The following is a 27,617-nucleotide window of genomic DNA, read 5'->3' as shown; positions in this document are numbered from 1 at the left end:
CTTAAAGCCCATCACAATTACCTGGCCGAGTGTATCATTCTCATAAGCATTTTACAATGTGATTGGCAGGGATGCAGAGAATCTAAATGATCAGCATAAAAACCAGGTGAGTTGAGTGGGAGAACTAGAAATTAGTTTTCTATGTGGGATATTGCAAGAAATATTGGTAAGTCCAGAGTCAGAAGTCTTCAAGGTTATTTTTCCCTTTCTAGGCCTCAGATGGATTCCAGGAAAGGTATTTAACATCTCTGAAATAAGGTTTTTTCATCTGGGGATGCTATCTTGGGACATCTACCTTTCCTACCTCACAAGGGTTCTATGTGAATTGAGTGAGTAGAGGCAGGGGGGAGAATTTTAAAGAGCTTTGCAATGCACAAAGCATTTATAAGTATACGATAGAATGTCATTATTCATTTATTATTTACTGTGAGCCTATACACAATTTAGGTGACAGGTGAAGGGTGTGTTATGTAAAAAGATTGAAGATACAGAGAAGTTTATTATTTCCATAGACTTTCGTTGATAACGGCTCCAGTAGGTACCATGCAACATTTTGGGTGGCAAAATAACTGAAAAGAGGGGCAAGAAAGTAGATTTAAAAAACTCAGGAGCCCAGACACAGATGCTGGAGGGTAACAGAGATAGCTGTTGGGAGTGTCTGGGTTGCAGGGGATTTGGATATACTCGCTACATCTCTCTCAGCAACCCAAAGCAGTAAAATCTTTCTATCTCCCAGATGGGTACATAAATTAACTGACAAAGAGAGACATCCAGCTGGCCCAAATGTGATGCCCTGTTTGTCACAAAGAAATACCACAGGAGAAAGCAGCAAAGAGCATAACATCGGGGACATTCTGGAAAGATGGGGATCTAGCCTCTTCGTGCACACCAGCATGGAGCAATGACTGTGCCGGTCAACCTGTTCCAACAGGGACAGACACCAACAATAGCCCATTGACTTCCAGGCGATGCAATTAAAACTATGTGAGTCCCTAGGAATTCTGATGGCAGGAAAATGAGGTGGAAAGCATAGAATGGCAAATTAGGGTTGACTAAACCTCAATATAAAAAGTCTAAGAAAAACATGAAGTGACTGGGATCTTCTAGAAATGACCAGAAAAAGTTTTTATCATTAAATACTATAAGAAACCTGACATAAAAACTATGTTCTATATACAAAAATAAAGTTATAGCTCTGGGCTACCTGATGTGATAAGCTGAAAATATCATATCTGCTGCAAGATTTTATCTGGTAGATAATGGAGAGGTCTGGAAAATTTTTTAAGTAGAAGAGTGACATAATCAGATCTATGTGCCATAAAGAAAGGTGTGTGGAGCATGCTGACAGAGGAAATGGATGACAGAAGTACAATGGATGGCAGCTTGTGGTAGTCTAGCTCAGTGATCCTCAATATTTTTTAAAAAATATTTTTATTTATTTCAGAGAAGATGGGAGAGGGAGAGATGGATATAGAAACATCAATAATGACAGAGAACCACAGATCTGCTGCCTTCTGCATGCCCATAATGGTGATCCAGCCCCCAACCCAGGCATGTGACCTGAGGGAATTGCACCATGACCTCCTGGTTCATAGGTCAACACTCAACCACTGAGCCATGTCAACCAGGCAATCAATCTTTAACGTTCAGACAGATCACATGGGGGAGTTCGTTAAAATGCAAATGTGTTGTGGGACTGAGGGAGCCACTGCATTCTGAATGTCCAACAAACTCTGGTGAATCGAGCACTCCAGTCCTCCAAACAAGTGTCTGAGTGACAGGTAACCTCAACCTGAACTAGGCAGTGACAATGGAAATGCAGAAAAGATATGGCTGAGAACTAGTCAGGAAGTAAAAGTGGAGAGACCCATGGTAGTCAATTAGGGTAAGAGGGAACGTTTGTGATGACTTTAAGATTTTGGGGTTCAGACAAATGGGCAGATCACGGCGCCATTAACGGAGTCCTTGGGAAACAAAGGTTTATATGAAACACCACGTTTCTACCAAGCGACTGAGAAACACTCCTACAGTGTGAGGTTGCTATTGAACAACCATGGCAGCGTTCTCTGTAGCACTGCCTGCTTCTCAGCTCTTTGGTGTGACTGCTTAGCACAGTGAGCCTTCCACCTCCCGAACAGTTTGATACTGGAATCCACTTCTCTCTGCTCGGTGGGTTTGGACTGCTTTGTTTCATCGCACATTGTTAATAGTTTACCCCTGAACAAACTGAAAATATGCCATTGGGGAGATTAACAGACATGAAACTCCAAATAACAGAAAAGCACTTCAGTGTAGCGTGAGGATTATAAAGTGAGTTCTTCCCTAACTCAGGAGGAAACCATGGCAAACAGGTGTTTTAAGATTCCCCAAGCAATAGTCCAGAGAGGGCCCTGGAACCCAGCAACCATCCACAGGCGCGGTGTGAGTCTGGCGCTGCATCTGAAAGAGAGAGAGAGTGATAAAGGGATCAGGAGGCGCCTCTGCTTCCGCGGATACCCAGGAGGCATTATTACAGGTGAAGCAGAAAGTCAAGAGGGTCCGTGCTGTTGCCAAAAAGCGTCCATGGAGATGCACTATATTGGAAATATCTGTGCAATTTCATTTCTTATTGAAGTGAGACCAGATTCGACTCCAGCCCTAGTGTGTGCCATTGGAGGAGAGCGGGGTGTGAAGGAGAGAAGGGGGTGGGGGCCTGGGAGGGACCTGAATTGTGCTTCTGTGGACTGGTTTCCATCATTTGAGGAGGTAGCGCTTAGAGCAGTTCATGGCTTCCCAGGGAAACCATTTCTAAGTGGGCCACGTGCCCAATGGTTTCCATCCCAGTTAAATAAATAAATGAAATATGCTAATTAGCACCCTATTAGCTCGCAGCGGGGAGTAATCCATGGCATTTTGATTGGAAAGAATCCTGTCATCCAAAAGCCTGGCCTGTAACAGAATGCAAACCGGCCCAATTTCCTCCCTCCCTGCCTCGTGGCAGCCGTCCAAATGTCTGAGAAGCAGACCTCACAACTGCGTGCAATTCCGAGGGTGTCACCGCGCACCTCCTGGCCTCCGCGGAACCTGGCAGCGGGCCCCGCTCCCAGCACGGGTTTATCCGATCCAGAAATGTGCACCAGAGCTCCGAAACACGCATGGGTGTGGGGGGATCTTTCTGGGGCTGCTCTTATTTCTTTCACAGGGAGAACATCCCCACTTCTATTCTCTGGCCCTCCCAGACTCTAACCCAGAAGGCGCTTCCTTAACACAGGTGTGCAAGCATGTCTCTGCTGAGCCATTCCTCAGAAGGGGGCCTTCTTATAAAAACGGCGGAGGTTTGGGGTTTCAATTCACGAGGGAGAGGCAAGCTCATTTCATTTCACCTCTTTATATTTTTATTATCTCATCTAGCTCCTGTTTCCCTATTGTTATTTAAAAGCCCAGACTTACATCTTGCCTCTTCCCTCCTGCTTTGCAGAAGGCAGGGGTTTGGAGGCAATACAGACACAGCACAAGAACAGCAGGTTTTCCAATTTGCTCTTTGACAACATCCACTGTCCAAGGGCTTTGGGTGTTTACAGGGCTTAGCTGTTGTGACACATCTGTCAAATTGCATCAGGATGTATCAGAAACCCCTGTGAGAGTGGGGCAATGAAGCTTTGGCTATATTGTGGATAGGCTTGTGACACATGTTCTGTTCTTTTTAAAAAAATTTATAAATTAGAAGGAAGGAAGATGGCAGCACTGGATAAACACACCTAAACAGCTGCCGGCACACAAGTCCAAGGAAAAAACTATAAAACAAACGTCTATCTCCCAAAAAAACAAACGAAAGCTGGCTGAGAGGAAGCCCTTCACCTAGACTGAAAGAGAAAGAGGAGAATCCAGGGCACAAGCGCTGAAAAACTGAAGTAGGAGGGCGAGGACGCTATAAGGGTTGGCGGAGGATCTCGGCGCGCAGAGGGTGGTGCTTTCTTCAACCGGAAGAGAGACAAGTGCCCGATCTCTCTGAAATCCAGTTTCTGGGGAGAGGCTAGACTGTCTGCCGTGGGTTAGAAAGTGGGGCTGGCTGAAACCGGTTTGGCTCAGTGGATAGAGCATTGGTCTGCGGACTGAAAGGTCCCAGGTTCAATTCCGGTCAAGGGCATGTGAAAGAAAAGAGCCACAAGTTAACCTGACAAGCTCAGGGAAGGCCTGCATGGCAGTCTTGCAAACCCAGAGACCTAAAATAACCACAAAAGATGGTTTGAAAATTAAATATCTAACAGGTTATAGTAGGTAGTCATTTCCCAGATATTTCCCCAGACAAAGATCAACTTTGATCTTTTTACTGAGCCCATTTGCCTTTTTGCCTCTAAGATAACATATCTGTGAGATGTCTGGGTAACTTGTAACTTCCCTTTTTCCGGAGCCCCTGGGGCACAACCAAATGTGGTGGGTGCCAGGACAGATGCCTCAAATTCCTTCTTTATCATGTTAATTGTTCCTGCACTCACCTGAGTACACCTCCATCATTTTACTTTTTATCCAATCCCAGGAGTTTCCCACCACTTTGCTTTCTCCCGCCTCGTTACTCCATCACCAATGAATTTCATGTAACCTACCTATGTCCCTCCTTTGATTTCAGTGTATAAATAGAGCAATGTAATCCACCATTCTTTGGAGCATTATCTCAATCCTTTGAGGTTCTGCTTCCCGGCAATTGTCGACAGTAAGGCTCAAATAAACTCTTTAAAAAAATTATTTACAGGTTTCAATGTTTTTTTTTCGTTAACAGGCATGTACATTGGTTGCGGGCACGTTTCCAATGGTGGGTGTGCAGGAGGCGGCTGGTCAATGTTTCTCTCTCATCCATGTTTCTAGCTCTCTATCCCTCTCCCTTCCTTTCTGTGAAAAATCAATAAAATATATTTAATAAAAAAAAAGAAAAGGAAAGGAAAGAAAGTGGGGCTGGCTTGCTTGCAGAGCTGAGATTGTTTACTGTGCTGTGGTGTGAGACGCGGGGAGACACAGGGATGCCATCCGTGAGGTGGCCGGGCCGCCATTACTGTTGGCCATGCCCCAGCCTAGTGACGCCCTGAGACTCTGCCCTAAGACTCCTCCCATCACAACACATCCAAGCTCCAAGCAGCGAACTTTGCATATGAATGGCCCTCTCTGTTGCAGTTTAGCAAAATTGCTAAAATCCTTTGAGAAACTTGATGAGACCTCCAAGAAGCTTGATGAGACTTTCAAGGATCTTAAAGAGAATACCAAAAAAATGGAAAAGGACCAGTCAGAAATTAAGCATACAATCTCTGAAATCAAGAATATACAGAAACTCAACTATAGATCAATGTACCCCAAGAATCAAACCAAAGATCTAGAATATAAGGAAGAAAAAATCACCCAACCAGAGAAGCAGAAAGAAAGAAGAATCCAAAAGTGTGAGGACAGTGTAAAAAGCCTCCCAGATGGCTTAAAGCGTACCAACATCTGGATTTTTGGGATCCCAGAGGAGAGCGAGCAGGATATTGAAGGCTTAATGGAAGAAATAATGACAGAAAACTTTCCCTACCTGGTAAAAGAAATAGACTTACAAGTTCAGGAAGCATACAGAACCCCAAACAAGAGGAATACAAGGAGGGACATGCCAAGAAACATCATAATTAAAATGCCAAGGGCAAAAGACAAAGAGTGAATCTTTCAAGCAGCAAGAGAAAAACAGCCAGTTACCTACAAGGGAGTACCCATAAGACTGTCAGCTGATTTCTCAACAGAAACTATGCAGGCCATAAGGGAGTGGCAAGAAATATTCAAAATGATGAACAACAAGAACCTACAACCAAGATTACTCTACCCAGCAAAGCTATCATTCAGAATTGAAGGTCAGATAAAGAGCTTCACAGACAAGAAAAAGTTAAAGGAGTTCATCAACACCAAACCAGAATTACAAGAAATGCTGAAGGGTATTCTTTAAGGAGAGGAAGAAGAAGAAAAAAGTAAAGGTAAAAATTATGAACAACAAAAAGACATAAAATACATACCTACCAACAAGTGAACCTAAAAATCAAGTGAATAAAAAATCTGAATAACAAAATGGACTAGTGAATATAATGGAATCAGGGACATAGAAAGGGATTGGACTAACAATTCTCAGGGGGTGAGGGAAGAGATTGGACAAGAATCTTACTCCTATGGATGAAGACAGGGGCGGGGGGTAAGGGCATGGGGTGGAGTTGGAGATCAGGTGGAGGGGAGCTATGGGGGAAAAGGGAGAAAGAGGAGCACCTGTAATAATCTGAACAATAAAGATTTATTATAAATAAAATTAAAAAAACAATATAGGCTCTATGAAAGATGAGGGAAGAGAAACATTCTGAAGTCTGAGAGAAAGTATATTGCTCTGAGAATGGGGACAGTGCATATTTAAAGATAGTTAAGGATAAGGAAACAAAAGTTGAAAAATAATAATAATAATAATAATAATAATAATGGGAATTCTTAAAAAAAACTGCATAGCTAAAAAAAAAAATAAATTATAAATTACTTTTAAATTTACTGCTTCTTAGAGAGAGAGAGAGGGAGAGAGAGAGAGAGAGACATTAATTTTTTGTTGCCCTTATTTATACATTCATGGATTGATTCTTGTATGTGCCCAAACCAGGGATCAAACCCACAACTTTGGTACATGGGGATGATGCTCTAACCCAGTGGTCGGCAAACAGCGGATCAGGAGCCACATGTGTTCTAAAGCCACTTCTTCAAAATAGACTCACCCAGGCCAAAAACCGACTTCTGCGCATGTGTCACAAAGTTTCAATCACACTATACCTGTGCACCTGCACGTGGTATTTTGTGGAAGAGCCACACTCAAGGGGCCAAAAAGCCGCATGTGGCTCACGAGCTGTGGTTTGCCCACAACTGCTCTAACCAACTGAACTACAGAGCCAGGGCACATGTTCTGTTATTGACACCAAAAGTTATAGGAATCACCATGTATTTCTTGATGGCTGTCTAAAAAAAGGGATGAGGGGACAAGATTTTTAATCACCTGAATGTTATAGACTCTATAATATAGAGGAAAGTTTCCAGTAGGTTTGCTGTCTCAGGTTTGGTTTCTTCTTGTATGATGACCTACTTAAGCCAAATAGATACTGAATGCGTAGGACAATGCCATTTGAAAACACTTTTCTCTGTAGGCTCTTATGTTTCCTCCCTGATAAAGAAGTGATTAATATATTTAAATCTAAAATATATTAACAGAACATACTGGCTAAAAGCACATTACTCTTTCCCGCCCCCCCCCCCCATACCAGTTTGTTTGTTTGTTTGTTTGGTGTGTTGTGTTTTTTTTGTGTGTATTTTTTTTACTTATAAAGAAAATCTATTTATCTTGATTAGATACAAATTCAAAACAAATGCTGGATACCAGCTGTTGTATCATCAGCATTTTAAAATTCAACTTTCAATAAAATTTTTAAGAAGGCAAGTCTAGAAAAAAACTTCATAGTAAAATTTCTGTCTCATTCACTACCATAACCAAACCACATTGATTGCTGTACCTGAAGATATCTATTCAGAACATTTTTTATCCTGTATTGAAAAATGAAGCATATTACCTAAATGACTCAAATGGCAAGAAAAAACAGGGGTATTCCTAAAAGCCATCTGTGAACTAGCATGTGTGCTTCTGGAACCCAACATCTTGGTTCTATATGTGTCAGAAGAAAGGGGGTGGGGGGAGGAGAAAAGAAAAAATGAGAGGAAGAAAATGGGACCCTGTCTTTAAATATAAAACAAGGAATGATTTTCTTCAATCAAGAGTACTTCAAAGAGGGAAGGTATTTATGAGAATGAAGCAGTCAATTAGACTTCACAGCACCTCTACCCAAAACTGATACCAAGAGCAGTCACAAAACTTTGTCAACCAAGACCAGATGCTGCTAATGAAAAATGTGCAAATCGAGGCATATTCAACATGCACCTAGGCTTTGTTGTTTTGGCAAATCTATCTATTTTGAACTAGAAAACAGTTCAGTAAAGAATTAAGAAAGAAAATATGTAAGTGAAAAGCAAGAAGCCTAGCAGTGGTAGCAAGCATTAGTGAGTCTTAAAAGACCCTCATTTATACCACCTATTACCCTCAATCCAGTTGGCAAAGTGGAACTTTGCAGCTTTTTAAAATCTAAATGTCCAATGCTGTGTATCTGCCTTGAATATATAGGCTGGTCTAATCTGACCAAATCATGTGATAGAGGAATGATGCCTAAATGCTTTTACATATTTTGAGTTTCTGAGTAACTTTTTTCTCCCTTGAAATTCATATGTTCCAAATATCTGTCTGACTTTGAGCTTGGATTCTCAAGGGGGAACTCACAACCTGGCAGTAGGAATAAAAGACAGAAATAAACTCTATTGACACTTTAAATTAGACATGGTTGCAAGGCCACTGGAGATGACAATCACCCCCACTGCAGCCATTATTGACGGATTACAAGCAAACACCGCCTGCTACCTGGTAATTCTACCTGTTAATTACTTGGAAAGATTCAGATTCCCAACAACTGACCTCAGTATTTTCTTGGGTTTGAGGGCCAATTAAGGAGGGGTAGGAATGACTTTAGAAAGCCACATAGCGGAGTTGACAAGTCAGGCAGGAGCTGCTGAAATCCTATAAAAAATATTCTTGCATCATAATGAAGCTTTTTAGGCAGCCAGTCTCCCTAGACACTTGCTTTTGCCAATAGTTACAACAATAAGGAAAATTTTATTAGTGGTGTGGCGATTTCTTTTTTATTTTTATTTTTTATTTTTTAGTGCTGACTATAAAAACACCCACTGAGTTATTTGCAAGCTCTGCCAAGTGGCAAGTGCAGAGTGAATTTCAGATGATAAGAGAAGACTTTGGACTCCAGCCCTAAACTGATACTTGGGAAGTACATGTGTGTCTTTCTGGAAGAGAGCAGATGGCTATTGGGGAGGGAGGGTTGTCTGTGTGTGTGTGTGTGAGGGAAGCAGGAATGATGATGATGACAAGAAGCAGATGAAGAAACGCTGAGACAAGCTCAGGCTACTTCTTTTGCTTGTTTTTCTTCTACTTCTTCTCAGTCATCCCAATGGGATAGCATCTAGTGAAGTCGTGAGGCCTCTCCAGTGATAATGGCAAACCTCAGTGCTGCCGTGGCTCTGCCTGTGAAGAACTGACCCCGGAAGGAATTCCTGTTGAAGGAGCAGCACTATGACAGGCAGAGTGGAGGGATGCAGATGGTGAATGACTTGCCAAGGGTCATGAAAGTCACCCTTTAAGGTAAGAGGAATTAGCTCATTCATTCAATTGGCATTTGTTGAGTGCCCATTATGTGCTAGATGGTAGAGATACATGGCCCCTATGTGTAATTTAAGCACTGTTATAGCTACTACAGACTTTGTTCACTAGAAGAAGAAAAAGCCACAGTTCCCTGCCTCTAGAAAGCTCACAGTAAATAATAACTGTTAATATTTTTACTTGGTACTTTGACAAAAGCTATCTCATTGTATCCACACTATACCCCTCATAAAATGATAATTGTTATCTCATCCTAATATATAAAAACTCTGGGTCCATCACTGAAGGCTCAACCAACTGGAAGTGAGTCCTGTAGTCAGTGTTGGGTTGCCATGGCGACCCAGCACTGACTGCTATGGTAGCAAGCATTGTGACCCAGCACTGACTACTGAGGGGGCTGTGAACCAGGCCTAGAAAGAGGCCTGAAGATAGAAGCAGGGTCTGATCTGTAGCCTCTGTGACAGCTGTTGATCAGCACTTGCCTCTCTCTTTGTCTCCAAACCTAGCCAGCAGCTGTGACTCCATTTCTCTCCAGGCCTCCACTGAGGGCTGCTAATCAGCCCCACCTTTCTGATCAGGCCCCATTGATAGAACCAAAGATGCTGATTGGCATAGAAACAGACCAATCAGAACCAAATCTGGGTGAAGTGTGAGGAGCCAATGGCTGCCTAGGGGGCAGAGCTTTTGACAGTGACTGGCATAGAAACTGACCAATCAGAACCAAATTAGCCAGCAGAGGAGGGCAGTTGGGGGTGAGATCAGGCCTGCAGGGGAGGACAGTTGGGAGTGAGATCAGGCCAGCTAGGGAAGGCAGTTGGGGGCCATCAGGCCAGCATGGGAGAGCAGTTGGGGGTGATCAGGCCGGCATGGGAGCAGTTAGATGTTAATTAGGCCAGTAGGGGAGCCTTTAGGGGGTGATCAGGCTGGGAGGCAGAAGTAGTTAGGGCAATCAGGCAGACAGGCAGGTGAATGATTAGGAGCCAGCAGTCCCAGATTGTGAGAGGGATGTCCGACTGCCAGTTTAGGCCTGATATTGGGCCTAAACTGGCAGTCAGAAATCTCACAGTTTGGAGAGAGTGCAGGCTGGGCTGAAAGACACCCTTCACCCCAGTGCACAAATTTTGTGCACCGAGCCTCTAGTAAATTTATAATGAAGACAATGAGCCTTAACCTTGCTCAAGATCAAACAGCTGTTAAGTAGAGCCTCAAAACTTACACTCAGGTATCTTGATTCTTAAGTGTCTAAGACTGCAATCCTTTCTGTCTGAAACAATACAGTTGTGAGTTTTGATACAACAAAACTCAACGGAAATTAATGCCTGAGATCCCGTAAGACTCCACTAGGAGTTGTTCATACTCACACTACATGCCAGCCTGCTACCACAAAGATTCAAAAAGAGACACCTAAAAAAGATAAGAAAGATCTCAAATGAACTTAACTTTACAATCTAAGGAATTAGAAAAAGAACAAGCTAAACCCAAAGCCAGTGGAATGGAGGTAATAGTAAAGATTAGAGAAGAAATAAATAAAATAGAGATTAGAAAATAAAAGAGAAAATCAACAAACCCCAAAGTTTCTTCATTAAAAAGACCAACCAATTGACTAAACTTTAGCTAGATGGACTACTTCTATTTAACATAGTATGGGAATCCTAGACAAAGCAATCAGGCAAGAAAAAAAAAAAAAAAGGCATACAAATAGGAAAAAATAAGTAAAATTCTTTTTTCAAAGATGATGTGATCTTATACATAGGAACTCTAAATATTGCACAAAACATCCTCTTAGAACTAATAGACTAATTCATAATTGACACACAAAAAGCAATAAATAATCTGAAAAGAAAACAATTCCATTTACAATAGCATCAAAACTAAAATACTTAGAAATTGACTTACCCAATAGGTGAAAAACTTATATAATGAAAACTATAAATTCTGAAAGAAATTAGATACATAAATAAATGGAAAGATATCCCATGTTCATGGGTTGGGAGAAAATATTGTTAAGATGTCTATATTACCAAAAACAATCTCTAGATTCAATATAATATCTATCAAAATTCCAATAATGTTTTTGTAGAAATAGAAAAAAATTATCCTAAAGTTCATATGGAATCTCAAGGGATTATCCCCAAATAGTCAAAATAATCCTGAAAAAGAACAAAACTCTTCTTCTGATTCCAAAATTTACTACAAAGATAGAATAATCAAGAGTGTGGTAGCAGCACAAAGACAGTCATACAGACTAATGGAATACAGCAGGGTTCAGAAATGTGCTCTCACAAATATGGTCAAGTAATTTTCAACAAGGGTGCCAAAACCATTCAATGGAGAAAAGACAGTCTTTTAAACAAATGGTGCTGAAAAACTATATATTCTTATGCAAAAGAATGAAGATGGACCCTTACACTATAAGATTATATATACAAAAATTAACTCAAAATGAACCTTGGCCCAAAAGTAAGACCTAAAACCATGAAACATCTTGGAGAAAATACAGGGCAAAAGCTTCATGACATCAGATTTATTAATTTTTTTTTTTTTTTTGGATATGACCGAAAGCCAAGAAAACAAAAGAAAAAATAGAAAATTGAACTCCATAAAAATTAAAAACATGTGTGCATCAAAAGACTTTAACAGAATAAAGAAGGCAGCCCACCAAATGGACTAAATATTTTCAAATCATATATCTGGTAAGGCATTAATATCCAGAATATATAGGAAATTTATAAAATCCAGCAACAGAAATAAAAACCAAAACAAAAACAAACAAAAACAAAAACAAAAAAAGCACAAATAACCCTATTCAAAAATGGGCAAAGGACTTAAATTTCTCCAAAGAAGATATACAAATAGCCTATGAGCACATGAAAAGGTGCTTAACATGGCTAATGATTATGGAAATGCAAATCTAAACTACAATGAGATACCACCTCATATCCATTAGAATGACTATAATAAAGCAAACAAACAAAGAGAAATAACTAAGGTTGGTAAGGATATGGAGAAACTGGAACCCTGGTGCTCTATTGGTGGGAATGCAAAATGATACATCTGCTGTGAAATATGGTATAGCAGTTTCTGAAAATAATAAAAATTATCATATGATCCAGCAGCTCCACTTCTGGGTATATACTCAAAGGAATTAAAAACAGGATCTCAAAAAGCTATTTGTACACTTACATTTATAGCAGCATTATTCACAATAGCTAAAACATGGAAGTAACCTTAATGACCATCAATAAATCAATAAACAAAATGAAATGGGAGATATATATATATATATATATATATATATATATATATATATATAATGGAATCAGTTAGACTTAAAATTATGGAAATGCTGACACATGCTACAACATGGGTGAACCTTGAGGACATTATGCCAAGTGAAATAAGCCAGTCACAAAAACACAAATACTGTATGAGTCCACTTACATAAGGTACTTAGAGTAATCCAACCAGAGACAAAAAGTAGGAGGGAATTGGGGATTATTGTTTAGTGGGTACAGAGTCTTAGTTTTACAAAATGAAAAAGAATTCTGAAGATGAATAGTCCTGATGGATAAACAGTGTACTTAATACCACTGAACTATATGCTTAAAAATGGTAAAGATAGTAAATTTTATAATATGTATATTTTACCAAAAAGTTTTAAATGGTGGTAAAGTAATTGTTAATGATTATATGATTATGGTAATTATTTACTCTTCTATAGTGATTACTGCACACCACTCGTCTAATCCTTTTATGCATATTAACTCACTTAATTCCCACAATTATCCTGTATACTATCATCATGTTCAATTTACATATGAGAAAAATTAGGCACAAAGAAACTGACATACCCAAAATCACATAGAAAGAGAGGAGGCGGTATTCAAACCCAGCTAAACTGGATGTATAGTTTACATTCTCAACTGCCTCTCAAAGACGAAGTAAAAAACATAGGAGACGAGTTATGTACGTTTTGATTGAACCTACAAAGCAGAAGCTTCTCTGCAGCAGAGAAGGAAAATGGAAATAAATAAACAAAAAAGATATTGGTGGTGATTATATTAGTTACCTGTTGCTGTGTAGCTAAATTAGCCCAAAACTTCAAAGCTTAAAGCAATAAGCACTTATGATCTGCAGCTTTCTGAAGGTCAAGCATTTGGAGTCACTTGACCAGTTAGTTTTGGTCCAGGGTTTCTCAAGAGGCTAGTGCTGAAGTCATCTGAAAGCTTGACTGGGACTAAAGGATCGGCTCACTCACATGGCTGGTGGCAGGAGGCCTCAGCTCCTTGTCATCGATTAGCAGGAAACAGCCCATCCTTACCATGTGAGCCTCTTCAAAGGGCTTCCTGTTTCTATAAAACGGCAGTGGTCTTCCTCCAGACAGTGGTTCTCAACCTTTCTAATGCTGTGACCCTTTAATACAGTTCCTCAAGTTGTGGTGACCCCTCCAACCATAAAATTATTTTCGTTGCTACTTCCTAAGTGTAATTTTGCTGCTGTTAATGAATCATAATATAAATATCTGTTTTTCCGATGGTCTTAGGCTCTACAGCAGCAGGTTTAGAACCACTAGCAGGGTCGCCTAAGACCATTGGAAGACACAAATATTTCAATTATGTTTCATTAACAGTAGCAAAATTACACTTACGAAGTAGCGACGAAAATAATGTTATGGTTGGGGGTCACCACAACATGAGGAACTATATTAACCGGTCACAGCATTAGGAAGGTTGAGAATCACTGACTCCAGAACAAGAGATACAGAGCAAGGAGGAAGCCACATGCTATGACCTAAACTTGGAAGTCCCACATTTTCTCTGCTACCATGTCCCATTTGTTTCAATCCAGGTGCTAAGTCCAGCTCTCACTTAGAGATGGAAATTAGCTTCACTTATTGAAAGGAGGATTATAAAAAAATGTATGGGATATAATTTAAAATCATCACAGTAATCATATTATGATTACAGGAACGTGAGTAATTTGTTTTTATAAACAATTTTTTGTATTAAATTTTTATAATAAAATAACTGAAAAGATAAAATTGTGTTAAGGAGTTATAAACACTATCTCTGTATTTCAATGCACTCAGCAAACTTTAAAATTTTTATTATTTTTTAATTACAGTTTACATTCAATATTATGTTGGTATAATTGTACAGTTTCAGGTGGACAACATAGTGGTTAGACAATCACATACTTTACAAAGTGTTCTCCACTATATTTCTAGTACCCACCTGGCACCATACATAGTTATTACAATACTATTGACTATATTCCCTATGCTGTACTTTACATCCCTGTGACTATTTTGTAACTACCAATTTGTGCTTTTTAATCCCTTCACCTTTTTCACTAAGTCCCCCACTCCCTCACCCATCCCAGTCTGGAAACCATTAGACTGTTTTTTGTATCTATGAGTCTGTTTCAATTTTGTTTCTTTGTTCAGTTCTTTAGATTTTACACATAAGTGAAATAACATGGCATTTGTCTTGCTTTGACTGACTTATTTCACTTAGCATAATACCCTCTGTGTCCATCCAAACTGTTGCAAATGGTAAGATTTAATTTCTTTTTTTTTTTTTGTGGCTAAGTAATATTCCATTTCATTTATGTACCACATCTTTATCCACTCGGTTACTGATGGGCACTTTGGTTGCTTCCATATCTTGAACTATTATAAATAATGCTTCAATAAACAAAGGGGTGCATATATTCTGTTGAATTAAAGTTTAGAGTTTCTTCTAATATATATCCAGAAGAGGGAATAGCTAGGTCATACGGTACTTTCATTTCTAAATTTTGAGGAACCTCCATACTGTTTTCCATAGTGGCTGCTCCAATCTGCATTCCCACCAACAGTGCACAGCAGTTCCCTTTTCTCTACATCCTTGCTAACACTTGTAGTTTATTGATTTACTAGAGGCCTGATGCATGAAATTCATGCAAGGGGCTCGGCCCTCACAGCCTTGGTAGTTTGCCTCGGCCCTTGCTGTCCCAGCTCCATCTGAAAGGTCATTCAACTGTCCATTCTAATTAGCATATTACACTTTTATTATTATAGATTGTTGATAGCCATATTGAAATATGTAAAGTGGTATCTCATTGTGGTTTTAATTTGCTTTTCTCTGACCATTAGTGGTGTTGAGCATCTAGTCATGTTTAATGGCTATCTGTATGTCCTGTTTGGAAAAGTGTCTATTCAGGTCCCTTGCCCATTTTAAAAATATATATATATTTTATTGATTTTTTACAGAGAGGAATAGAAAGTTAGAAACATTGATGAGAGGGAATCATCGATTAGCTGCCTCTTGCACACCCCCTACTGGGGATGTGCCCGCAACCATGGTACATGCCCTTGACCAGAATCGAACCTGGGACCTTTCAGTCTGCAGGCTGACGCTCTATCCACTGAGCCAAACCGGTTTCAGCCCTTGCCCATTTTTTAATTGGATTGTTTAGGGGATTTTGTGTTGAGTTGTATGAGTTCTTTATAAGTTTTGGATATTAAACCATTATCAGATGTATCATTGGCAAACATCTCCTCACACTGAGTAGGTTGTATTTTCATTTTATTGATGGTTTACTTTGCTGTGCAAACACTTTTTAGTTTGATGTTGTCCCATTTGTTTATTTTTTTTCCTTTGCTTCCCCTTGCCTGAGGAGATACACCAGAAAAAATATTGCCTATAGCAAACTTTTTCTAAAGAAACTTCCAAAGGTCAAATTCAACTCTATCAACTAGATACTTCTTTGTTCTTTGTAACATTCTCTTAAAATAATAGTCACTAGGCAAACAGTTCATCCTCAAATGTCTGCCATACAACTGAGAGAAAGGAATATTTTATTTAGGGAGTAAGCCTTAAAGCACAACTGTCTCATCTACTCCTGGAGGCAGGCCTCAACATCTGCCTAGCTGCGCTTAATCATTGTCTTAAATTGCACAAAAACCCTGTGCTTTTAGCTTTCCTCTGTTCTTACAAGAAATAGTCACATGAAACCTATTAGTATAGATTTTATAGCTCTGTTTTCAAGGACACTGCATATCATATCTCTTACTGCCTTCCATAGAAGATTCCATTTGGGAAATATCTTTTAGAATGCACTGCCATGAAAAAAAATTACTCCCTTGAAGAATAAATGTGCTTAGTCACCTCTGAGTTATAAAGCTTGACATGTTTCCTTTCTTTGTCCTGGCTACAAGGAAACTTACGGTAATGAGTGTCTTTTGCAATTAACATAGGTCTTTTCCTTTACTTGATCTTGATTTTATAATATTGTAACTTTATTTTGCATCAGCCCCTTATTCAGTCATGAAAAGTATTTTTTAGAAAGAAGCAGATAGGAAAAATAAGTACTGTTGTACCACATCATGCGTTAATCATTGGCAAGATCTACAGATATATAGTAAGGTCTCCAGTGAAAGGAATTTTTTCTTTTTAAATAACAGAAATGCAATTTGGGAGTAGTTGACAGTTTTTTATTTGTCCAGATAGAGACCTTTGGGACATTAGTGTATATCATCATTTTAATTTCTTCACTAAACAGTTATTAAGGACTTTCAGTTAAGTTGTATGATAGTCATGTATACTTCTAACCCATTTAACATGACTGGCCACCATACTGAGTGATTATATTTCTGTTGGTCTCTAAAATTACTTCCCTCAAAATGAAACAATTAAGAAGGTGAGCGTTTATATATGGCCATCTAATACAGTCCCCATACTGCCTCGTGGATACTATCGGAGAGCTGGCGGAGCACATCACACTGATCACTTGTGGCTAAGGAACACAGGCATTGGATGCTGCACACATCCTCAGAGTTGAATGCATTCTACAATCTTTGCTCCTCTGTGGCTTCTCTTTCTGCCACTTATTTCTGGCAAATAGTTGTGATGATAATGGCTGAAAAGGTAAGCCAAGTGAAGTGTTTATTTGCCACAAAGAATGAGAATTATACTAGCTGTACAAATGCAAGTTTTCAGGCTATTCAAGGATACAGTGGAGCAAACCAAGGGTAAATGTCAGCAAGCAGTTAGGGTCCTCGGACATTAGGAAAGACTTCATAAACATCACCACAGGATGGAAGGATAAGTGGAAAATCTTGTAATTGTCAAGAAACTATGGCAAGAGATATGTCATAGCCCGTCTGCTCTCACCCTCTGTAGAATGCTAATTTGTAATAATATCTACACTCTACACTAAATGGGCTACATGTGCACTGTCTCATTTAATACTCATAACAACACTATCATTTTGCAAGTGAGAAAATTAGAAGCCCAGAAAGGGTAGAGAAAAAGCCTCCCAAGGTTTTACAGCTAAGAAATTAAACAGTGTATGGACCCACACAATCTAACTCTAGAACCCACGAGCTTAATTGCCGTCAGTTCCTGCAATATTTTTTTTTTGTTCCCTGCATTCAATTACATTTTATTAAATTTGAGTCTTAGCAGTTTTGAGCTGGGAGGAGGGGTTGGTAATGGTAAGAAAGTGACAAAGTAAAACTGGGAATGAAAAAAAAAAGCCTTATGAGAAATTGTCAATGGCTTATACCCAACATCCATTTTCCCTTCTTCCTAAATAATAGAATCACCCTATACCCCTGTGCCAAACTAAAAATATAACATGTCTCAGTTTCTTATGCAGGCAGATGTGGTCATTTGATCACTTTTTGGTGAATAAGACTTATGCCAAAAATCCTTATATGCCCAGGGCATGCCCATCTCCATCCCCCTTCCTGCTGCTTAGAACTTGGGTAAGTTAGCATAAGCTCTGCAGCTATCATGGACCATTACAAGGCCTTGTCCATGGAAGCCATCTACTTAGGATAGCAAAGCTGGGGGGGGGGGGGGGTAGAATTATTTCTCTAATGTCACTACGAAGTGGTAAGACCAAACCTGGAAGGCCCACTTCCTTTTACATGAGCAGGAAATAAACTTTTATGTTACTTAAGCCAGTGTTGCTTTGGGACTTCCTGTTAGATACAGCCAGACACTGCCCAAGGCTGTCGCTGCTCATGGTTGTATTGGTTTTTTACTGCCCCAAAGCATCTGGCTGAAAAGGGGGTGAGGGAAGGGGGGGTGGTTGGGGGGAGTGAGGGCTGAAATTTAACCTGAGGTCCCCTCTGCAAACCCTGGATCCTGATATGAAGCTGAGTCCATTTGGATAAAGAGGACATGGTTTTCCACCCCAGCCAAAGCTGTGTCCCTGTCTGTATGAATCCTTTGCTGATTCATACAAAGGCACTACCTACATAGGGGAGCTGTGGCTCCATTCTAACTAGTTCCAGTCCAGAGGAGTGAGTTATACAGTGGCATGAGGTTACAGGAGGTATCTGGAACAGAAATCTTTCAGAGGAATAATAACTACCAGAGTTAATTGGTAGAAAGTATAAGTCTTTTCTCTGCTATTCCCAGAAATAATTCAAAGAAGAGGAATGCAGGGGGAAATCGGACTTCCTATTTACGTGTTACTTCCTAGTAACATGAGGGCTCAGGGTCATTTAAATACGAAAGACAACGTGATTTTATTTTTCAGTCATGGCCTCTTGTGCATTCATCATCTGGTTTAATCCTCAAAACTACTTTATAATTAGATATTATTGTCCCAGTTCTACAGATGAGAAAACAGGCTGAGAGGAAGTAAATAAATTATTCAAGGTCACAGCTAATAAGAGGCGAAGCCAGGATTCTGACCTAGATATGTCTGACTCCTGAACCTGTGCCCTTTAGCCACCACTCTACATCTCAGCCGATCACGGGTTACCACACGTCCGAATTAGTGCCGTCCCGATTTTACTCGAACTTGTGGAAACTTCAAAACACTTGTAATGTGCTAGCTGATGTGCTAAAATCCCTTTGTTTAAAATAGAGAATTTCGTTCACTTCTGCAGTTATTTCTGTTTCTGAGAAGGGGAGTGCTCCACAGATGTGAGGAGCAGCCAGGATTCCCGCTCAGCATGACACAGCCCTACCGGCTTCAAGAAGGCAGCCCCAGAACTCCCCGTGGGAAAGGGCAAGTCCTCTTTAATGAAATTTTTCCTCTGGAGGTGCAGCTTCCCTCTGCTGCTCAACTCGAGTTCATCTTGAGATTACCCTACCCTAAGTTATTTTAAGGCAGTATTAATGTTTTATGACTCATTTCTTAGTTTCCCGCTTGGGGAGGGGAAAAAAATCACAGCCCATGCATTCTGTCCCAGACACTGCAAACAGCTGATGTGTAATTTGGAAAAGTCTATTTTATGGGAAGTGGGAGGATAGGAAAGACAGAGAAAATTATTTCTGTTGGAGTAATAACTGTTCCTACATCTCCCTCTTGTCCTGGTGCCCCTGCCCCACCTCCCACCACACACACACACATACACATCTGGGCTTCTGCAGTTCTCTGCACTGACATTTTCTACATGACTATAAATTTTACTTTGTAGAGGCAAAGGGCTGTTATTGAGCAATTTTGCCTCCAAAAGTTAACCCAAGATCATTTCAGGGATGTGTCCTTGGATTATCTTACTTTTGGGGGGAGGAGAGAAGGGTCTCTGCATCTCCCCTAGCTTCAGATGTGCAAGTGTGTGTGAAGGGAGGAGGGAAGTTTATTATTTGAAATAATATATTTTTCTGCCTCTAAATAAAAGCTGATACTCAACAAAAGGAACACTAATAAAATTGCCCTACTACCTAGCTGAGGTCTGTAATGTGTGTTTTTGCATGTGCTTTAAGAGAATTGGCTGTAGTTTAAAAGACAGATGTGAGCTCTTAACATCTTCCTTTGAGTGACACAAAAAAGCCCCGGTCTGACTCTACCCCAGGCAGAACTCTCTCACATCTGACCCCGCCGTACAGACAAGCCAGTCACTCTGTAGGCCTGTTCCAGGAACTACTCCTCTTACACCATTCACAAGGGAGTTCTGGGAGGCAATTGGTGCAAGTTGTTAAAAAAAAAAAAAAAGTGTGGACAAAACAAAACAATTCTAAAGATTCACTCATGCTACCCTAGGTAGAGGCCTGAAAGTGTGAAGCTGTGTAGCTGATCATAGGGAAAGCTATGAGGATAATTAGAACTGATATTCCAAATGCCCTTTATAAAGAAGCAGCAATATGCCAGCATTTTAAATTTGTGTATGTGCCCATTTGTATGAATTTTTGCAGACTGGTGTAATGTGAAATATATATCCACCAGAAAATTATTTTTCTGTCCCATATTAGAAAATAGCATTTTGGGGGGAGGGCAGGAACTGCATTTCTTAAGTCCCAAATTCTTAGGTTTCCCCCTTTTTTGTTAATGATTATTGAGTGGTGACTTTATGCTAATCACATTATGCATTATTCATTTACTTCTCAAATAGTACATACCTATGATGCAATTACTTAATTATTCCTCATTGAAGGGATGAGGAAACTGAAACTTTAAGTAACTTATTCAAGGCCGAATTCATTTGAACAGGATTGTTGCATATTAGCATCCAAGTTTTGGAATTTCAAACTTACATTCTCAGATGTTTGTCTAGATGTGTTTGGCAGGAAATGGGGTGGGGATGGTCAGGCCAGCTTGCTGAGGGATCCTTTAAGGAAAGCGCTAACAGTGTAAGAGGACCTGTTATGACATAACACCTGTGCCCATCAATACATGAGAGTCTAAGTTTCATGATGCACTACCTCAATCTAGTTAAAAACTGCACGCTTTCTTTGCAATAACCTTATAATGAACTATTTCCACAGACCAAAGTGATGAAATGATAAGCTCATGAATGATCACAAACAACTCACAGATTCCCACTCAGCCAGGCATCCTGATGTTCAATAACTTGAAGCTATTATACCGCTGTTGTTCTTGTTCTTATTACGGAGACAAAGCATGTTGATGTCTTTAGTGAAAAAGTGGTTTCCCAGCCCCTTTCTTACCAAACCACAGAACAGTCTCAGGGCTAGCCCTCCGTCAATCTATTTCTTCATTCACTCACCAAATATTCACTGAGCAACTTCTCTGGGTCTGCTTTAGGCCCACTATTCTGGACTCTGCAGATAGTGCAGGGACTGACATGAACTTCCTACAGACTCTATATTCTAGAGGGAGAGACATGCTTTAAAAAAATAAATGTGTTTGTGTGTACAGAACAATAAATCTGATCAAGGGACAGAATGTGGTGGTCACTGGCTCTAATTTAGATGATGTGCTCAGAATAGACCTCCTTGAAGCAGTGGCACTGGAACAGAGACTGGAATAGCATGCTATATACAATGAGCATCCAGGGATGGGATCAACAGGCGGGAAAGTTCTGAGGTGGGACCCTGACTTCTGCATGGTGGGACACAAGGAAGAGGCCCATGGGCTGGGAACACAGTAAGTAAGGGAGAGACGAATAGATGAGATGGCAGAGAAGGCAAACTGGGTCCCATAGATTTCCCTACATCCTAGCCCATGGGATGTGGGACCCTGACTATTATTCTAGGTAACATGGGAAGCCACTGGAAGGCACTGAGCAGGAGAGTGTTATGTATTGTCTGTCATGTTATAAAGAATCATCTGGATGCTGTGTCAAAAATAGACCATAATACCTAATGCTACTAATGTTAGGTCACAGTCACTCACTGGTTTAGAGGTGACCATGCTACTGAAGGTCAGTTATAACTGTGTCTAGTATCTTCACCCCAGAAACTGAGGCAATGTAATTCAAACCTGTCCCCATGGAAAATCTTAAGATGAGCTATATTAATTGAGCAGAAATGTGAACTTAAATTATGAATATGAACTTAAAATTGTACATTTTTTAAGCCATCATGGTACAAAGTCAGACTTCTGTTCTGGCAGAAGGCACCTTAGGCCATCTTCAAGCATCCCAAACCCTCACCTTCCCACTGAGATGGACAAGGAGATGTGACCAAATAACAGCATCACAGGAATAGACCAACTGTAGGGTGAGCTGGTGAGTATTCGTTTACCTCAGGTTAGTCAGGAGGGAAGAGGGAGAGGGAGGGCATGCAGAGAACACGAAATCCCAGGTGATGGGAGGCAAAGTGGGCCCCTAGAAATTACCACGGCAGGCCTGACTCTGTACAGATGTGATCCTGTTCAACTGGAACAACAACACTGAGAAAAAGGAGACTCAAATATGTTTAATAAGCATCCCAAGGTAATGTAACTGATGAGTGACAGAGCAGGCATTTAAGCTGGGCTTTTTTCCCCTCCAAAGCTTGTAATTTTTCATGCAACGTCTAGTTGTGCTGATGGTGTTGGCACAGTGACAGCGAGAAGACTGTCCTAAATAAATGTGAAAATAAATCTTGGGCTATTCATTACACAAGCTTTATAAGCAAGCCATCATCCCTGTGGCAGGACTGAGCAGCACCAGAGAAATCTGCTGCTCATAAAAGGGAGCATCATTCTAGTTTATGGTGGCTTAACCTGCCGGGTTGGAAGAGTGGGGTATGGGGGAGGAAGTATCCCCAAAGTTTTATGTAAGTCTTCCTTAGAACTGAAAAAACAAGAAAGGGAAACGGAACTCTAGCTAGCAAAAACAAAACAAACAAACAAACAAAAATACGTAGGTTGAGCTCTCTTTTGCATTCAGAAAACATTTATCATTAGTTTTAACCAATTGTTGTTAAATCTCTAACTTGTTTGGAATTCTTCAGAGAACCCAAATTGCAAAATGTTTTAAAAATATGATTTGCTGCCCCAGTCTGCCTCCATAAATACCATCCTCACGGGTGAATATATTATCTCATACTTTCATTCAACGAATGTTTATTGAGCATCAGTTATGTGCCAGACACCAGGGTAATTTGGCAGAGAAATTCCTAAATCCTGCTGGTATTCTTTCTGAAGCAACCAAGTCCTCCTGATTCTTAATAACAAATACCTGACAGAAAAGTCCCCAGTTAAATTATATAGAAAATCTACTGCCTTTGGAATCTAAAAATGTATGCTATAGGGGGAAAAAAAAAAAAAAAACAACAACAAAAAAAAAAAAAAACAGAACATACAGATTATTGCCCTTCATTTCTCAGTAGTCTTGCATCTTGTTCTCATTCTCTGAAGTCTGGTTATTATTAAGTGGAGAGCATTCTCAACACACTACATACAGCATATTAATTTCCACTGGCAAAGTGTCAACTAGAATAACCGTTTTTTATGTGTGGTTGGCATGTATGCGTATGGAGGCTGCTAAACCTCCTCGTGTGTTCTGAAACTAAGACGGGGCTGGGTGTGGAGAGAGGAGGACCTCATCGTGGACTGGTGTTGCCCATCTGGCTCCGACATCACCTCCAGAATGAACGTTTGGAGGCCCTCCAAGGAAACAATCGCTGTGGCCAGTTCTCAGCTGAGCCTCCAGTCACGCTGCTGGAATTATAGAGGCCAAGGAGAGCATGGGATTTTCTCAAAGACCATCACTGTATTGTTAAACCAGGGTGCGTTCCCTCCTCCAGGCTCTGCATGTCATGGACACTAATCCGCGTGCCGGAGGAGAATTGAATCAGGCTAGGCTGACCAAACTGCCAAGCGAGGCAGCCCACGTTAGTCAGAGACCTCCCTGGGGCACCAGATATACTGAGCTGAGAACTTTGCAGCAAGGACCACCACAGAGCTGGCGGGGAGCTCTCACGTATTAAATGATGAAATCACCGCACGGAATTTTAGAGCTGGGAGGGAACTACATCAACCTGGCCTTTTACCGATGAGGAGATAGCCATCCAGGGAAAGTAGGTGCTTTCTCTAAAGACATCCCATGGTCAAAAGGCAAAGTCAGGCCTGGACTTCACGATCCTGGAAGGCCAAACCCAGCTGTGCAGGTAGGCAAACTCCCTGGTGGTGTATGTCCCAGAGCTGTATTATCAATGGGCCACTAATGTGTTAGCTGATAACATGTTTAGGCCTCTCCACGGGTGCTTTTCTCTCCCAACTTCTTTTTTTTTTTTTTAAATAAACTCAAACTTGTATAAAAGTTGTGCATTTAGTCCACAGAACTGTTTTCCATAAACCAGTGGTCGGCAAACTCACTAGTCAACAGAGACAAATATCAATAATACAATGATTGAAATTTCTTTTGAGAGCCACATTTTTAAAACTTAAACTTCTTCTAATACCATTTCTTCAAAATAGACTCGCCCAGGACTTGATATTTTGTGGAAGAGCCGCACTCAAGGGGCCAAAGAGCCCCATGTGGCTATCGAGCCACAGTTTGCCAACCACAGCCCTAAACCATTTGAGAGTAAGCTGCCCAATTAAAATAATTCCACTAAGCAGAGTTGTCTTCTGTTGGCCAAGTAGTGCTGGGATTTCATGGTAAATAAGAACCATTTTCAGCAGGGAAAGAACTGACGATTTCAAGAGAAGCCGCTCATCCAGTCCTCTAACCATGTAACATCTGGGGCGTAGAATATGGAGGAGTGAGTGGGAAAATTCACTGCACTTGGAAGGAGACAGCATTGTAGCGGGACTCGAAAGATGAGTGTGATTTCTAATAAGCATACCATACGTGAAAGGGTGTATCTGGTGGGAATGATGACAAAGGCATGGAGATGTAAAGCGCAGGAAGCTCAGCATGCATGGAGTCCCCCAAAGAGGGGCAGGGCACCGAGGAACCTGGAGGAGCACCACAGGGCCATGATGGCTCTGCCAAGGAGGAGGAGAGTTTTGTAATATCATCCTGTGGCAACATGGGACTTTCAATTACAGAGAACCAAGGACTGGGGATAAAGAGACAAAAAGAAGGCAAGGGTAATATAATTACACCCCAGTGAGACAAAGACAGAGCAGGGTCTATGGACAGATGAGGTAATCAAGTTAGAAATATTGATGTTATATTAAGTTAGAAAACATGTAATTCAGTCTTCAAATTGTCTCTTGAGTTACTTTTACCTGAAAAGTTAGATAACCTATAAATATCCTATTTAAAATTGCAACTCCACCCCAGACTCCTGTTCCCCTTCAATCTCTTTATTCTTTCTTTCCTGCATAAAAACTGTTAATATTACCACTAACATTCTACATAATTTATACTTGCTATTGTGTATTGTTGATTATCTGTCTTCCCCCACTGGAATATGAGCTTCATAAGGAGAGAACTTTGTTTAGTTTGTTCATTGATTATCCCAAACACCTCACTGCCAAAGACATAGTAGATGTACAACTAATGTTGCTGATCAGTGAATAAGCACACGCATGCATCGGCACACTCCTAGCAGCACTTCAAGGTAGACAAATGACATAGCATACACTAGAGATAATGTCAATGGTACTTAGAGATAAAATAAATATTCTCTATTAAAATACCTATACATGTACCTTAACGGTGGAGGGACAAAGCAAATAAACAAACAATAAAAAACTTCACATGCAGACAACAGTATGGTGATTGCTAGAGGGAAGGGAGGAAGCAGGAGAGGGTAAAGGGGGTATAAATGGTGATGGAAAGAGACATGACTTGGAGTGGTGAACACACAATACAATATACAGATGACGTATTATAGAATTGCACACCTTAAACTAATGTAATTTTATTAACCAGTGTAACCCCAATAAATTTAATGTTTTAAAGAAAAAAGAGAAAAAGAATAAAAGGGTTTCATGATTCGTAAACAGCATATAACACTAGTCCAGGAGACTGGTACATATTTAATACATATTTTTTGCATGTACTAAAACCTTGTATTGTCTGCCTGAAGCACAGTGGTTAAGCATCAACCTAGGAACCAGGAAGTCACAATTCAATCCCCAGCTCTCTAGCACATGCCCTGGTTGTAGGCTCATTCCTCAATAGGGGTGCTCAAGAGGCAGCCAATTGCTTTTTTTCTCTCATCATTGATGTTTCTACCTCTCCCTTTTTCTTCCTCTCTGAAATCAATGAAATATATATATTTTTTAAAAATACAAAAAACCTTGTATGGCACTATATATACTTGTAGAGAGAGCAAGAGATTGATTATAGGAAGGGTGCTGCAGTTGTGAAATCATATTATGACAGAGCTCATGACAAGGTTTGCTAAACAATATTTAGAACTTGGTCAGACCGGGCACTATGAGATATTTTTAAACATATTTTATCATAATCAGTCTTTGTAATAGCACATTAGCACTCTAAGGTATCACTATTTCTATTTAACAGATGAATAAACTGAGACTCAGAAAGGCAACTGACTTGCCCTGTGACATAGCTGGAACAAGTCCATCTGATGTTGATGCCTGTGTGCTTCCCACTATGCCAAGAAAACTAAAACATTAACAAGGAAAAGAAGATTTTCGTAAGCATTTATTCTGGACCAGACACTGTACTACTCTCCTTGCAATAACTCTATAAGATGGTTAACATTAGTTTACCCATTTTACAGATGAGAAACCTAGCCCGGAGATTTGAAATAAATTGTTCAAGATCACATGTCTAGAAAGTTCTACAACTGGGATTCAGACTCATACTTGATAGACTTGAAAGCCTGTGCTCATAACCACTACACCATATTGCCAAGTGGGAAGCTATGATATTGCCAGATGGAACAGGCTGAGGTTTTGCTAATTTAGGGAAAAAGGAACTCGCAACGATGGCTTTCCACAAGGCAAGTACAAAGAGATAAACATTTAGCAAATTAATGCAGTAGTTTGAAGAGTAGTTTGAGCAGATGCCATGTGGAAGTTACCAGAGAAAACATCAGTTCTTTAAGCCAAATGGTATTTTGAGAGCATGAAGAGAATGTAATTATAAGATTTTTAATCATAAAAACAAATCCATGTACATAAACACTTAGCTAGAAGAAGAATAGGGCATATTGCTGGGAATGTTACATTAAACATCTCTTTTACTAATTAATAAGATACTGGTCATCATAAAATTACAAGTGCTCAAACACAGTAATAATATTAGGATTTGATATACAATCTCGGATGTTAATGTTTATAAAGAAATATGAGTCTTCCCATTCATGTCTCCCAGTGCAGGGTCCTGCGAGGCCAAGACCGAAGCAGAGGATGTCATCTGTGGCCATCTGAGGCCCTCCAACTCCTAGAGCAGAGCCAGAGACTGTGGGAGAAACGGGAATCTGAAGGGAGCTGGAATCGGTTGCCAAAACAAGGATGCGATGACAGAGACCAACAACCACCTACAGCAGATGTTGGGCATTTCATGGGAGCCAGCTCTCCTTCTTGCTCTTATCTGCATACTGGGACGTGCGACATCTAAAGGGCCAGGAGATGAAGGGAAAGAACTTAAGAGTTCACAAAGAACACTGACATATATGAGTTATCTTACCAGACTACGAATCATTCAAAGGCTGTATGTAAAGCTAATTCATCTTTGTTACCCCAGCTCCCAATGTGGAGGCTAACAGGTTGCTCGGCAAACATCTGT

General features: G+C 40.2%; 1 protein-coding gene and 1 long non-coding RNA gene across 5 annotated transcripts in view; one reads left to right on the top strand and one right to left on the bottom strand.

Moving 5' to 3' along the window:
• The first annotated feature begins 3,795 nt into the window (after positions 1-3,795).
• On the top strand, positions 3,796-27,287 carry LOC311617063. Of its 2 annotated transcripts, XR_014794046.1 has the most exons (6): positions 3,796-3,890; positions 9,070-9,268; positions 24,584-24,637; positions 26,385-26,520; positions 26,608-26,833; positions 27,209-27,287. It is a non-coding gene; the product is annotated as an uncharacterized lncRNA (long non-coding RNA). The 2 variants fall into 2 exon arrangements; XR_014794045.1 differs by lacking the exon at positions 24,584-24,637.
• The window catches only part of TTLL7 (tubulin tyrosine ligase like 7), a 172,064-nt gene continuing 171,669 nt past the window's right edge, over positions 27,223-27,617 (bottom strand). For all 3 annotated transcript variants that reach the window (XM_084873208.1, XM_084873209.1, XM_084873210.1), the window contains exon 22: positions 27,223-27,445. In XM_084873208.1, the coding sequence (XP_084729334.1) occupies positions 27,391-27,445 (55 nt within the window). In that variant the 3' untranslated portion in view covers positions 27,223-27,390. The remainder of the gene's footprint in view (positions 27,446-27,617) is intronic.

The sequence above is a fragment of the Pipistrellus hanaki genome (genome assembly GCF_964339955.1).
Source record: "Pipistrellus hanaki genome assembly, chromosome: 2".
NCBI classification, from domain to species: domain Eukaryota; kingdom Metazoa; phylum Chordata; class Mammalia; order Chiroptera; family Vespertilionidae; genus Pipistrellus; species Pipistrellus hanaki.
This window is presented reverse-complemented; position numbering and strand designations above follow the sequence as displayed.